Genomic DNA, 15,811 nt, shown 5'->3' with positions numbered 1-15,811 from the left:
TAAAACAACAGATACAATGTGGTTTCCCCTCCACCCGCCCGCTTCTTTGCTTTTTGCATCATACCAAGCATCTGCCCAATGGTAATTTTGTCAGTTTCCTTTTTCTGGTGAAACTGGAAGGGTGGAAAAAAGTCTCATCAATTTCAGCATGGCCCTCCATTAGAAAAACTGAAAGAAGCCTTGTCAATTTCACTCATTCCCTGTAAAGAAATATCTGTACTTACATACACACACACACAAATCACCAGAACTGCTGCTCTTGAAGTTTCTGCAGATCTTGTATTTATTTATTTATAGACCGCTTTCATTGTATTTTTTTGCAAATAAGGCAGTGAACATATACAACACACCTTCCTCCTTCCACTTTCCCCACACAATAACCCTGCGGAGGTGGATTGGGCTGAGAGAATGTGACTGACCAGAGGTCACCCAGTGGCTTTCATGGCTAGGGCAGGACTTGAACTTGGAGTCTCCTGCTTTCTAACCTGGTGCCTTGAATACTAGGCCAAACCGGTTCTTTCTGCATTATTGTGGAGAAATAATATAATTTTGTTAATCAATAGAATTAGCGTTGCTATGCAGAGAGAATAAATAATACTAAATTCTACAAAGACCAAAACGTATCAAAATTTAAGCCTGATTTGGATCACTATATATACCCATTCCTCATTTTTTAAAAATACAATATATAATGCTCTGATTTCGTTTTTAATCTATAACAAGGAGAACTAGAACCATGAATTTAAAGATCATTTCATGCTCTATAAGAAAAGCCCAAGTTCTTTTTGTAAATAAATATATATATATATATTCCAGCCAATAAGATCGATTTGAAAAGAGAGCAAAAGGAATGCAGGGCTATATACCCAATTTTTTTTAAAAAAAACCCTTCCTCTTTTTAAAATCTCTGAGGTTTGGGCCTTCATAAAGAGCTGTCTGCTGAATCGCATAATGCAATACCTGTTCCTCTGGCTTAACGTTGGTGTTCTCACACCACAGGATTGGTTCATATTATTCCGAGATGCATTACCATTTGCTCCCCAGTGCTGGATTGCCCCTGCTAAGTCAAAAGACACTCCTGCTTTCTTTAATTACATGTTTGGCTTCGATTGCTTTGTTTTTTTGTTTTCTTTTTGCCCTTTCTTCTGGGACTGAGTCATGACTCTTTGCAGGTAAATACGGGGCTACTCGGTGAGGGGACCCACACATTTGGCTTCCAAGGTGGGCATCTTTTAACACCTAAACAGAGTCTCGAAACTCATGACGTCCAAGCTCGCTGTGGTCCTTCAGAAGACAATGAGAGCTCAAACTTGCCAAGGAATGTCAGGGCCACTCCAAGGACGCCATTTGAAGCGCACTGTTTTCATTCCAGACCAAATGACGACACTCACAGCTGCAAAAGATACTCGTGGGGAAAGGATGGGGGTGATCTTGGAGAGAAGACCAGTCACTCCCCCAATGCTCATGAGGAAGAGAGAAAACTCTCAGGTCTGCTTTTCCTCCACGGGGCACTTTGGATTTCCTATGGGAATCATTGCAGGAGGAGAACTGGGTTAGTCTAGGGTAACCCAAGTTTCTTTTCGAACTAGCAAATGCTAGCAAAAGGCACACACTTCAGGCACAGCAGCTGTGCATCTGCCGAAGTGAACTGCAGTTCATGGAAGTTTCTGCTTTTTAATAACAATTGTTAGCCTGGAAAGGGGCTATCATGCAATTCCTTCTGAACAGAACCAAATACTGTCCTACTTTCCATGCCAGAAAGGGCCAGAAATATATAGATAGCAATCAGCAAAGGGGAACCTCCTTTTGAAAAGGTGCTGAATTCCATGTCATCTTCTGATTTCTGGGTCCTAAGAAGTGGACCTCCCTACCATCATGGCTTTTGCTGAAGGAATAACACACTGATAAATTGTAACAACACCTAGGCATCTTTACCCAATCCTGCCTCTTTTCCACTGCAGAAGGCAAAATGCTGTGCCCAGGAGTGGGAGTGATTGGGTGAAGAGCATGTTAATTCAGGATTCTAGAGTGCAAAACAAGTTTATCCGAAGTTTCAGAAATTCCTTCCTTCCTTCCTTCCTTCCTTCCTTCCTTCCTTTTCTTTCTTTCCTTCCTTTCTTTTACTTTCTTTCTTTTTTGCAGTGGCTCTTCCTCATTTGCTACATCCACGTTTGAGACTAAATTTATTTCTTACCAGACCTCGTTTCTGCACTAACCATCACTAGCAGCATAATCTTATGCTGGTTTGTTTTGAAATCTGTTTTAATCAGAGGCATAACACCGTAATTAGTCAAAAAGCATGACACCCATGTATCCTAAAACTACCCAACGAAATGTTAGCCTTAGATATTGTGCAAAACCTCTGCCCACATAATTTATGGTTCAAGGTGTCAAGAACATTGGGTAATGTCATGCACGATGTTAATCATGGACATGTCACGCAAACACAGATCTTGGGTTTCAGCTGCTTAGAATGGGGTATCTGTCCACCCTCTTTTAAGCCTGGCACACTCACTCTCACTGAAAACTTCTCTCCACCCACAAACGAGGCTGCAAGATCTACTTTTGTGACCGGAGCCAGGAGCTCCGGTTGCTGCGCTCCACGGAACTTCCTTGCTCTATAAAGGTATTTTAGAATAAGGCAATCCTATCCAAGCCTCGTTTGGGTGCGCTTGGGACGACGGGACGCGAAAAGGACCCGTCTTCTTAACAGGGGCGCAAATCAGTCCATGCATTTGGCTTGGAGAGGGGGGAGGGGGAAAGGAGAAAAAAAAAGAACCTTCTCTTCCCAAACCGGAGGTGCCGAAGGAATTTGGGAATCTGGAATGCCAGAGCCTTCCGTCCAAGCCCGGATCACCCCACTCGGGGTTTGGGAAAACCCAACTGGGGCTCAGGAGAAAAGATCATACGCACGCCCAACTTTGCCCCGGCCGCAAAGACGCCCCACCCCTCGTGGCGAGCCCGGGCCAACCAGCCCTTGCTCCCACCTCCTCTCCTCCTCGAATCGCGCCGTGGTGTCGCCTTGTTATGAATGGCCAAGGCTCCGGGAAGTACAGACGCTCCGCGAACGCCTTACTTTGAGGCTGGAGCCAGCCAGCAAGCGAGCCCTCTCCGAGCGCCGGAGCGAATAGCACAGAGCGCACAGCGGACAGCGCACAGCAAGCAGGCGGTGAATGACCTCTCTCTCTCTCTCTCTTTCTGTGCTTGCGCTGCGCCGCTCCGCCCCTATAAATAACTGAGCGCAAAGGAACTTTCCCAAGTCAAGAGACTTTCAGAAGGAGAAGACACTCGGCACCTACCGCCAAATGGTCCGGAGGAACCAGCAGCAGCAGGAGCGGTCGGCCGGCAGCTGCAGCGTCTAAGCAACCCTTCGCGATTTTCAATTTCAATTTTTATTTTTTTGATTTGAAGAAGGGGGCCCTCTCAAGCCCCTTCCCCTCCCCGCCCCCCGATTTCGGACAGGAGTTTCAGGAGCAAAAGGCAAAGGAAGGCTAAAGAGGAATTGCCGGCGTCTCCTCGGTCGGCGCTTGCAACGTCCCCGCCCTCTCGCTTCTGGAGGCATTGGAGAGGGGGGGTGTCTCCGGTGGCCGAGGTTCCCCTTCGCCCCCGCCGCTCCCCTCCTTTTGCTTTCATGCAACGCCTGGTAGCCTGGGATCAGGCATGCCACCCCCTTCAGCCCGCGGCCTTTAAATCCATGGAAGTGGCTAATTTCTATTACGAGGCGGACTGTCTGGCTGCTCTGAACAAGCTGCACCCCCGGGCGGCGGGGGCCCGCTCCATGACCGAGCTCACCGTGGGGGATCACGAGAGAGCCATCGACTTCAGCCCTTACCTGGACCCTTTAGCATCGCAGCCGCCGCCGCCGCAACAGCAACAGCAGCCGCCGCCGCCTCCTTCCACGGCAGCAGGGGGCAACTTTGAGCCTGTTTGCAGCAGCGGCGGGAGCAGCGGCCAAGATTTCCTCTCCGATCTCTTCTCCGAGCAGGACTATAAAGGCGGCGGGAAGAAGCACCCCGACTACGCTTACATCAGCCTAAGCCGACACAGCCACCACTCGGGCGTCGGACAGAACCACAAAACCGGGCCGCTGCTGGGTTGTTTCCCGCCGCAGATGGTCGAGACCAAAGTGGAGCCGGTCTTCGAGCACTTGGATTCTTGCAAAGGGGCCCGCAAGGAAGAAAGCGGCGGCGGCGGCGGCGGAGGAGGAGCAGGGCCCGGCCTGGGGGGAATGTCCTCGCCTTACGGCAGCACCGTCCGCTCCTATTTGGGCTACCAGTCCGTGCCGAGCGGGAGCAGCGGGAACCTCTCCACCTCGTCGTCTTCCAGCCCGCCCGGCACCCCGAACCCGTCCGATTCCTCGAAGTCCGCCTCGGTCGGAGGAGGAAGTGGCGGCGGCGGCGGCGTTTACCCGGCAGGCCCCAGTGGAGGCGGCGGCGGCAGCGGCAGCGGCAAGAACAAGTCCAAGAAGTGCGTGGACAAGCACAGCGAGGAGTACAAGATTCGCCGCGAGAGGAACAACATCGCCGTGCGCAAGAGCCGCGACAAAGCCAAGATGCGCAACCTGGAGACGCAGCACAAAGTCTTGGAACTGACGGCCGAGAACGAGCGGCTCCAAAAGAAAGTCGAGCAGCTCTCCCGGGAACTCAGCACCCTCAGGAACTTGTTCAAACAGCTGCCCGAGCCGCTTTTGGCCTCCTCCGGACATTGCTAGCCTTTTTTCCCCGTTGACCCTCCCCCCCTCCTCTCCCCCGTACAGCTGGACGCCGCTGGAAACAACGCTGTGTGGGGTTTGGGCAGGCGAAGGGTTACGGGGGGGGGGAGGGGAAGGAATGGAGCGGTGCGCGCGCGTGTATGTGTGTATGTGTGAAGCGGGTATAGTCAGTCAGGGGTCTCCAACCTTGGTGACTTTAAGCCTGGTGGACTACAACTCCCAGAATTCCCCAGCCATTAAAGCTGGTGGGAATTCTGGGAGTTGAAGTCCACCAGCCTTAAAGTCACCAAGGTTGGAGACCCCTGTGGGTACATCTGCCGGTCTTTTCAGGACTAGCACGGGTCGGAGGGGGGTGGAAAGAGAAAGGCCTGAAGGGGGGGGGGGTGTTGCATATGCATATATATATATATTTTATATATATATATATATATATGAAATAATATATATTTTTGGCCTTTTAATTCGCGCTGTTTGATGATGGGAGAACCCTTCCGCCCTAAGTTGCTTCTTGTAGTACGACTCCTTCGGCTGGCGGGGGGAGTTCTCTGCCAGTTTCTATGGATCTCTGCGCGACTTCATGGAGCAATCCGTAGTTTTTCAACTTCATTATTTTTTTCTACGAAAAAAAAAAAAAAAAAAGGAAAAGCCCATACCAAACTCAACCTAAAGAAGCCATTTAATATCCGATATGATTGTCTTTGCAAAGGGGTTTTGGTTTTTTTTTTTCCTGTTTTGTTTTTTGGGGTGGGTGGGAAGTTTGAGTGCTTAGTGTTATTTAAATTAAACAAATATATATAACGTTAAAGGAGAGAAGTGAGTTCAGAATGATGCAATCTTTTAAACATGGCTGGGAACACCAGCTATACATGATGCAACCTCATGTAACTGTCAGTCATGGATTGAGTAATCTGTTAAAGATGTTCCTACTGGTTTTTTTTATTATAAAGAATGATCTATTTCTATAAGGAAAAAAGACGTATGTATATTTTGGGATCTATGCATTCTTGCTGCATATGAAGCATTAATGAACAATTTTAATAAAATTTTATTGCTAGGATGGAAAATGAGTTTTTTATTTGTGAGGTGCTGACGATATTGTACCTGCTTTTTCTCTGCAAAAATTGGGAGGAGAGTGGGGAAATCTGGAGTCAGTAATATAAGTAGGAGCCATGCCCATCAGTTTAAAGAAAGGAAGATTTTTTCCAAAGCCTTTAGTTTTGAGGGTGTTTAATAAAATCAAATGAGATTGTTAGAAAAGAATTGGAGCAAACACCGCTCTGAACTGATCTGTTCCTTTCTCTAATTATTAAATTGTTTATAGATCTGAGCATCACTACAAATCAGGGTGAGATATTGGAAAGAGGTATAAGTTTGTGATGAAAAAGATAATGAATGTGCCTTTAACCTATCATTTCTTATCTATTGTGCCTGATGGAGAGAGAATACATTTCATCTGTGCAGCTTACTTAAAAATGGGGGAATGTTTAGGTAATTATAATTTTGGAGAGCGTACAAATATTTTTCATCTTATGTGAGTTTTTCTTTATAATAAATCTACATGTAAAAGAAAAAATGGAAGAAACTTTTGTAGTTTCTAAGTTTTTCTAAAAAGTCCATAGCGTAGGAATTTCAGAAAGCAGGTAAAATGCGGGACCATATTAGGACTCTCACCGTTATTTTGTTTGAAATAAATTCATTCTGCTTCTGGGATCTTTCGGGGTTTTAAAGAACAGATGTTACGCTTCTAGGGGTTCACATAATTTGCTTATTAAAAGTCCTGAAAAACTGGAGTAATGCCCTTCCCTTTAGGATAAACTATAGCAAAAAAGATGTTGCAGCCCAAGTATGATCCATGTCTTCCAGCCTAGCATTTGCTGTTTGCTGTATTAAATCAGATGCAAATTGTGTTAATTGCAGCTACAAAGCAAAAGCAATTACCTTCAGCCTTTGGCTCTTTCCAGATTTTCGATGTTGTCTTACACACCTGTACGACTGCTACTGCCTTTCCCATTATTCTTTTATTGCGAATGGTTCATGAGTTCTACTGCAGTTAGTATTGAGGGGATTGCATGTGTGAATGGAAGCAAGTGAATATATGGTGAAGGCAGTTGTGAATGTGTTCCTGATGATAGCCTGAAGGATTTCGCTGGGATCTGGACATTCTTGGCCTTCTGTAGTTTACTTACTGCATTTATGTCACTTGTAAAATGTTAACAGAGCCTGGAATTCATTGTATGTGTATCTTTGAGGCCTAGATAAAGAAGTTAAACTTACTCAGCATTTTCTCACATACTAAGCTTTTATAAGTACTTCTAGACTTTTCTTGTGAGAGCCAGTTTGACATAGTGGTTAAAACATCAGAATAGAAACTGGGAGACTGAATTCTAGTGTCTCTTGGGCACAAAATCAGTTGGGTGACCTTGGGCCAGTCACTTTCTCTTAACCCCAGAAAAGAGATAATGGCAAACCTCTTCTGAAAACCTTGCCAAGAAAACTCCAGGGACTTGTTAAGGCAAACTCTGAAGAATGGGGCCAGACTAAGGGAAGAAAAAAGATTTGCAAACTCAAGTAGGATGGACAGAAATCTTTTAACCCTTCTTTTTAAGCCCAGTAGCCTTTTTGTAAAAAAGAACAAGAAGCACCTCTAAATGTTTTTTCTTCCTGATATAACTATGTTTTAATTAGCAACAGGTAATGGCCTTACGGAGGAATGGAGTTCGGCTTTTACCTACTACGGTCTTAAGGACCCTCCTAATACCAGTTTCTGCAACCTCCATAGCCTTTTTCCCAGGAATCTTGGATAGGTAAGATAGTTTATACTTCTTTCGCTGATTGATGTGACATTTTCTAAGGAGTATATAAGAAATGCATGGGGATTTCTCCACTTATCATGTAGGTCAGGTTATTGCAAAAAACAGGAAAATATATTTTTCTAAGCTAATTAATCCCCTTTCAAATACCATGAAATATTTTCTCTTGAATCTGGGCTGGAGTACCTTTATCCAATTCAGTTGCTATTCCTCTTAGACTTTGATTCTGAGCAGTAATTGGCATTCATTAAGTCCCATTGAAACTTACTAGACATCAGAATGAATGCACTGGTTTGGTTTTGTGACAGCAAAATACAGTTCTACAGAACTAACTCCAATAAGTAGGATCTTAGGCTCAGTCTGATAATTGAAAAAAAATCCAAAGCCTATGTTGTACATGTGAAATACACTGTGAATGCATTTTTCTTTAAAAAAACAACAACCCTTAAATAACTTTGCATCAAGTGGTTTGGTTTCTGTTAGTTGCCAAAAATTTCCTCTGTTAGTTTTGAAAGTTTTCATTTTCATCTTTGTCTTCAGATATTGATTTCGTAGAAACAGAAAACAGCTACAAACCAAGAACAGACTGACTAGTTCATTCTGCCCAGCAGGGTTTTAAGACCAGTAATTCTTGAATCGCGACTGTAATGCTACATAGCAAAAATTGTTCGCTATATCTTATGGAGGATCTCCATAGGGGTAAAAGCAGATATTTGTTAGGCATATCAAAATCTTGGGGCATACATAAAATAACTTTTAATGATTATGGACTTTGGTTGCAATCTGGTTTCCTTAAAATAAAAAGGGGCACAATCTCAAAAGAGCTTCCTGTTCTATATTCTTATTTTACTGTTCTTAAAAACAACACCTTGCTTATTTCAGTGTTTTAGACAAGACTGATACAGTAATTGAGTCCAAAGCATACCACACAATTATTCTTTAGTCTTTTGTGATTATCTCCCACTTACTGAAACTCTGCGAGCCTTGCTAAAGTACAGGTGTCCTATTCCATATGAAGTACTGTTCATTGAATTTTGTAAATTTGTAATTTGAGTAGAATATTCTGAATTGCAAAAGGCATTCAGATTCCCCAAGTTTGATTCTTCAGTTGCAGAAACAGAGTAGTTGCTTCCTTAAAAAATAATAACTTATTTTGTTTAGGATGCTTTCTTGCTTCCTTTCATCACTTCCTTGGATCTTGTTTTCTTTCTGTAAGGAGCCTCCAAATGGTTATGAGATAATGATCCACCATTGTAGAATACCAATTTTGATGTAATAGACTAGACTTTATAAAAATCTGAAACTACATTGAATCTGCTAGTCTTTTAATCTGTAAGATCTACCAGATCCTTTCCTTTTTTTAATACTCTGCGATTGTACTCAGAATCAACTGTGGAAAAAATTACTAATGTGTTTTTAGAAGCGCTTAACTAGCAAATTATTAGAAGCACTGTGGGAGTAGTCTCAAGACATAATGTGCAAGCAATTAATAAGGCAGTTAATTTATTTGTTATGTTTATGCCTACTTTTGCATTATGGAACAGTATAGTTTACCATATTTATCCAACAAGAAAATGCCTTTTACACGGTAGCAGTTTAGGCAGAACTTGTCTGCTTCCATGACTTAATTTTCAGCAAGTCAGAGATGTCCCCGCAGTCCACCACCATTTTAGCTTTTGAGGAAAAAAATAGCCCTTTATTCAAATAAAAATAATAAATGTGGCTGTCTGACCTTCTGCTTCCCAAGTAAAATCCAGAAAATGTCAGCCTCTATCAGTTGGTTTGTCTATTTTAGTATTGCTGATATCCCCAGTATTTGACTGTGAAAGCAATAGAAAAACTGTGTACATAGGGGAGGCAAGTTTGGGATGCAATGATTGTGTTGAAAATATATTATAGTCATTCTCTTGTACAATCAACATTAGCAGAGCCATAATTCCTTAAATAAGAAAAAATATTTGTAGTTAAATTTGAATTTCAGCTTTAGTCTGCTAATCTGAAACAAGTTATTGTTCTTTGATCCATAATCCAAAAAACAAGATGCAAGAATTAAAAATGGAGGGAAAAGAAGAAAGAAGCAAGCAGAATTTTTAAAATTAAGCAGTCCTTAAACATTTGGAAATCAATTTACAGAATGCTTTATTCTTTGAGAATATGGGATTGGGCATATGTTTAATAGTCTGAAATAAACCATAAAGTTATTGTTTAAGTCTGCTTAAATAAAGCACTGTTTTATTTCACTGTTTAACTTTTTGAGTTTTTATATGGTAGCATTGAAAGTTTGGGTTACTTTTGAGTGTTGTCTTATCATTTTAGCCTTTTACAAAACTCCAAAATAACAATGACAAAAAGAGGGTTAGAAGTGCAATGTGGTTTGTTTAATCTTGTGAAGCTTACAATGAACAATTTTGTTTTTTTTAAAGCATGCTCATGATTAGCAAAATATTCATCAAATTAATAATGAGATAAATATTGTTTAAAATTGATTTATAGCACAAAGTAACATTTTAGGCTGAATGCTCAATTGCCTGTACAACATGTGCATTTGTACATATATGATTCCATAATATTGTTCAGATGTGATGTAGAAATCCCAGGATTTGGGAGAACCAGGCCAATAACCTCACTGGCTGTCAGTTTCAAAGACTTCATGATGCTGTGGTGAGGTTATATCAGGCCTATCCAAGATGGAACCTGCCTGATTGGTTTGAACTATAGAGGGGCCTGTTCAGGTCCGTAGGTGCAGGGCACATTTATTCAAAGATAGCCCTTGACTTACAAAAATTCATTTAGTGACAGTCCAAGGTTACAATGGCACTGAAATCAGTGAGCTATGAGCATTTTTCACACTTAACAACTATTGCAGCATCTCCATGGTCACATGATCAAAATTCAGAGGCTTGGCAACTGACTCGTATTTATGACGGTTGCAGTGTCCCAGGGTGTGTGATCCCCTTTTGTGACCTTCTGGCAAGCAAAGTCAATGGAGAAACCAGATTAATTTAACAGCCAGGTCACTAATTTAACAACTACATTTATTCACTTAACAACTGTGGCAAGAAAGGTTGTAAAAAGGGACAAAAATTCACTTAACAAATGTCTCGGTGAGCAACATAAATTTTGAGCTCCGTTGCAGTTACAAACTGAGGAATACCTGTTATTTTATTTGAAGCATTTATATAGCCGCTCATTTTTCAGCAGCCCTGGGTACTCCCCATGACAGGCCCTGGCAACAGGCTCTAGGCTTTGCAACGCCTTATCCCATAAGTGTAGGATATAGCACCTTGCTTTTGTATTTAGAAAGCAAATTAAATCCGTGTTATTCCAGGAGGTGTCCAACCTGCTGCCTCTTATATATTTCATTTGCTTGAACTTTGGCATATGGTTTTACCTGGGTTGTATTTTCACTGCCCCAAATTGTGGTTGATTGGAGCAAGTTATAAACACAGTAAGTAAATAAATATCCATTCAAGTCAGAAGATCAGGGGTCTTCAAACTTGGCAACTTTAAGACCTGTGGACTTCAACTCCCAGAATTCCTCCTCCAGTCATGTTAGCTCAGGAATTCTGGGAGCTGAAGTCCACAAGTCTTAAACTTGCCAAGTTTGAAGACCCTTGCAGTAGATGATCTTGCTCTAAATCTGTAAACACGGGGGGCGGGGGGGGGGCGTTGGTAAGATTCCTGTTTATCATTAATGTCTTGAGGAAAGGTTGGATTTCCATTTTCAAAAAGGCATGCTGAATCTTGGCACAGTGTTGTGTCACGATCAATACATATTGCAAGTCGCAACCTTTTTTGTCTTCAAGAGAAAGGTAAGAGTCAGTTTTCATGGGTAATTCCTAGGGTTTCCACTAAGTACTTGCTGATCTGGTCATCTGGGCTGTAATATGGTGAATTATCATCACTACCCATTCTGGAGGACGGAAGACCATGAGATGGTTAGATACCGTCACCAACACAATAAACATGAATTTTGACAAACTCTGGGAGACAATGGAGGACAGGCAACCTTGGCATGCTCTGGTCCATGGGGTTGCAAAAAGTCAGACATAATTTACTGAACAACAAAAACCCATTTTCCTAGGAGAGCAACCATTCAATTGGACAACCTGGGAGAAGCAACTATTTCTTTCCTCTGGAAGTGCATTACTTTCAAACAATTTCATCAGCTGTGTTCTAATTTGACAATTACTAGGCAAGATCACTGTATAATAACTTTAGCTAGAAGTGCCACAATACTCTAATCTGGTGTATAAGGTGGATATCTTGAAATCAGTACCTATAAATTGGCTAACCTTGTTCGGATCTTGTTGCATCATACCTCCTCACTGAGAGCACGTCTTTGACGTACTGAATGGAATTTATTTGTAGGATAAAGAAAGTGTGTTAAAATTGAGTCAAATAAATAAGAGAGCCTTTGCACGCCTTCAGGTAGTGTGCCAGTTGTGCCCACTGCTGAAATGGGAGGCCCCGTTCACTGTCACCTATGCCCATGTAACCACCTGCTCAGATGATAGTAACATGTTCTGCATGGGAATGAAGAGCATTCAGAAATTTCAAGTGGTGCAACATTCTACTGCCTGGGTAATAAATGGTGCCGGCTGCATGGCACCTGTAACACTACTACTACAGGAGCTGCACTGTCTGCCAATGTATTTCTGGGTGCAATTCAAGGTGATGGTTGTTACGTTTAAAGCCCTGCATAGCTTGGGAGTGGGCTACCTGAAGGGCTGTCTTTCCAAGAGTTTCTTCCTGTCCAATCTAATCCAACAGATTAGACATGCTGCAGATCCCATCAGCCAAAGATTGTTGACTGGCAGAAACTAGAAGATGGACTTTGTCTGCTGCAGCCCCCTACCTTCTGGAATATTCTCCCCTCAGAGATTAGAATGGCCCAACCCTGTTAGGTTTCCACAAAGCTTTAAAAACTATGTTCCTGAGGCTGGAGCTTGGAATGTAATGTGTTAAAGGCCCTGTTACTTGACTTTACTTTTAGTTGATTAATCATCATGGCTGCTGTTTTTACTGTTTAGATTTTTTTAAAATTGTTTTAAATTGTCACTTGGTGACAATTCTAAAACTATAAAAAACTAAAACCCAGAGTCACTTGGTTGAAATTGGATCAGTTATAGAAAATGAATGAATGAATGAATGAAGCTAGTCAGTTTCCTGGTGGCAAAATCTTCCATAGCAATGTTTATCATCTTATTGGGGGTTTTCTTTTGGGGCCTTCATTTCCCACCTAATGATTATATACGGAGATAAAATGAAATAATCCTAACGTGGAATGAGATACACGTTACCAAGCCATTGTTGGTTTAAACTTGATTTATTAAATAAGCTACAACCTGCATTTCACAACATTATGATTCATAGGCCACAGCATCAAACTAAAATAGCAACACCCTCATGCAAAACCAGACAAACTACATTTTGGCCAGCACAATGTGAGAACCTGGTTTTTGAGTAAATCTGTCACGCACTGGAAAAAGACCAAACTTTAGGGATTTTAGAAGAAGCCAGAGCTAATCCACGAAAGGAAGTAAGAGCGAGAAGCCTCGGAGGAAGACATCCTAAGCTTCAGAGCCAAATTGCTTACCTTCCCAGCCCACCCATTTTTATTTTTATTTATTTGATCTCAAATAAATAAAGCCAGACATAATATATGCTAAAGTGGGCCAAATATTCAACAGCGCACTAAGGGGGTCAGCAGCCGTGATGAGATTCAAAATTATTTACTACCTGTTCTGTGGATGTGGCTTGGTGGGTGTGGCAGGGGATGTATACTGCAAAAACCCCTATTTCCTTCCCACCCCACTAACCTGCTTTCCAGCTCCATTCTCCTATGCAGGGCAACAAAAGAACACCCAGCTGATCAGATGGGACTCAGGAGGCAGAGAATAGATGGGGCGGGGCCAGTCAGAGGTAGTAATTGCCAGTTCTCCAAACCACTCAAAATTTCCACTACCGGTTCTCCACAACTGGCCAGGACCTGCTGAATACCACCTCTGGTCAGCAGGGTTTATTTACAAGTGAAGATTAGAATTTCTTAAGGTGTATCTCAGGTATGATTAGATTAGAAGAAAGACCTCCAGGGAGAGCACATTAAAATGTTAGTACCGCCCCCTCCTTTCATTGACCTCTGGCAAATTGGCACCCACGTTGCACATCAAATGCACATGGAAATGGTGTGAACATTGCTGGATCTCCAGTGTATCCCCTGGCAAGGTTGCCTCCACCTTTGGAAGGGCAATTTGTGTACTTTCAAAATGAAGAATGAGTTCATCGGTCCACCTGAAGGGAAAAATGTGGTTAGATCGTTCCTGTGTCGGCAACATGCAGAGAAGGATGGCTGAGCTAATCTACCATTTGTGTGGTAAAGGTGAAAAACATGGGAAAGCCAAAATCCAGTTGTTCCTGCAGGGAGCTGTAATAGCGTGCAAACCATTGAAATGAGCTCAATTAAAAGGAATGTGTGCGCAGCTTCATATGGAAGGTTACATAATTTGGTTTTATTTTTGTTGAGGTTGGGAATTAAAAACAAAACAACAGTTGGCATTTTGGTCTTATGTCTGTTCACCGAAAAATCAGTACTACGGGTTTCGGCAGATAGATTCATATAACTTATTAAAAAGTAATTAGTTTTTTTGTGGTTCAATGAATTGTTTGTAAGCAATAGTTCCTGCTTAGCATGTAGTGTAAACCTAGCAACTTTGTTTTATTTAGTAAACTAGGTTAAGCAATGAACATAGCCAGTGAGGAACTTAAAATAATTTCTGGGTAAGCCTGGTATAAGACAGCAACCTATATTTGCAGCTCTATGTAGGTTCACTATGGAGTAACTTTGATTATAACTCCAGATTTACCTGATAATATTTACTGGTGGGGTGGTGGGGAACTGAATTGTACGGAGTGATGAGAATGAAAGTAATAGAAGTCAAATCCAGGGTTAATGCTACCAATAACGCAGTTAGGCTACATGTAGAAGTACAAGTTTGGTTTTATTCTGGCTCTGAAAAAAATACCATAGATTCAGGATAGGATAGAGAAGAAATGATGTTCTAGATCAGAGCTATCAAACTCCCAGCCTGCAGGCTGGGTGCATCGCATGTTGGCCCCACCCACACCCGGTTTAGCGAAGGGGAATAACGTCCCGATATGTCACATGACGTGAGTTTTACAGCCCTATTCTAGATGACAGTGATCTACAGATATAATATTGGACTGGAATGTTGGCTTACAGAAGCAGGCTCAGTCCGTGTACACCTTTTCCTTAGTAATATCAACTGGACATAGAATGGTGGTAGTGGCAATGTAAATCATCGAATCAAGGTTTGATAAAGTATCAGTGAATGCAGGCATCAGTATAATGAATGATGCACCAATGAAAAGAGGGGTGGCAGTGGGAAACTCCATCTGAGGCTGGAATCTAGTTCCTGAATTTCATGGCACAGTATTCCTGGAAAACTCAGATCAACAGTGGCCAATTGCAAGTTCGACTTTGAAAAATTCCAGTGCTCTTGCTACCTAATGATCCTCTCTTTTGATCTGGGTTGGGCAAGCTCTACTATGTAGATGGTAGAGGGTTTGGCCTCAAAATACAAATTCTCTCTTGTGAGAACCTTGTGGGTGGAGAACTAAGCCAAACCACTTGACATGAGCAGGATTTCCCGCTCCCTTTTGGCTTCCTGCTCCCATACCTTTTCCATGGCAAATGAAAGAGAGATCAGCCCTTTTTCTTTTCTTTTAGTCTCTATTCTGGAGCATCAAAGTTGGGCTGAGGTATTTTGATACCTAGAATGGAACAGAACATTTCAGAAGAAATTAAAATGATTTGAAAGTGGGAGGCAGATGCTTTTGCCTAGCTATAGGCTGAACTCACAAACGTTCAGTCCTTCCTCCAAGCAGATTTATCTTTCTGACATGGCAAAAACGAAGGGGATAAAGGGAGCCTGGAAAAAAGGCACCAAACGGGCACTCCAAAATTATTTGGTGGAAAAGAAGTGAGAAGGATCTCCATAAGTGTTTTGAACTCTCTGTATCCATGAGTTCAAATAGTCTTGCGAAAGAAACTTTCTGCAACAACGTAACATTGACCATGCTATAAACACATACCTTAAACAATTTTTTAAAATATAAAATAGGCTTACCATATGGAATTTGAATGACAGAGTGTGTTATACGGTTGACTGTCCACCTAATAATTATTGGAATGTCTTATTAAAAAACTGCTTTGTAATTTAAGTCTGAAGCAGTGGCATGGAGGATGGGGAGTGTTAAAAGAGGAAAT

The 15,811-nt window shown here is 42.2% G+C and overlaps 1 protein-coding gene across 1 annotated transcript; it reads left to right on the top strand.

The window, feature by feature from the left end:
• Positions 1–262: 262 nt before the first annotated feature.
• CEBPB (CCAAT enhancer binding protein beta) lies at positions 263–5,775 on the top strand. The gene has a single exon (XM_026697491.2). The coding sequence runs from the start codon at positions 3,632–3,634 to the stop codon at positions 4,709–4,711; it is 1,080 nt and encodes a 359-aa protein (XP_026553276.2). The 5' UTR covers positions 263–3,631; the 3' UTR covers positions 4,712–5,775.
• Positions 5,776–15,811: the final 10,036 nt, after the last annotated feature.

This window comes from Pseudonaja textilis, chromosome 3 (genome assembly GCF_049901715.1).
Source record: "Pseudonaja textilis isolate UNSWEBS1 chromosome 3, rPseTex1.2, whole genome shotgun sequence".
Lineage (NCBI taxonomy): Eukaryota > Metazoa > Chordata > Lepidosauria > Squamata > Elapidae > Pseudonaja > Pseudonaja textilis.
Note: the sequence above shows the minus strand (reverse complement) of the source record. Positions and strands in the feature narration are given on the sequence as shown.

What these genes read in the sequence shown, in the direction of transcription:
- CEBPB (XM_026697491.2), top strand. Translation starts at nt 3,632, where the DNA reads ATGCAACGCCTGGTAGCCTGGGATCAGGCATGCCACCCCCTTCAGCCC.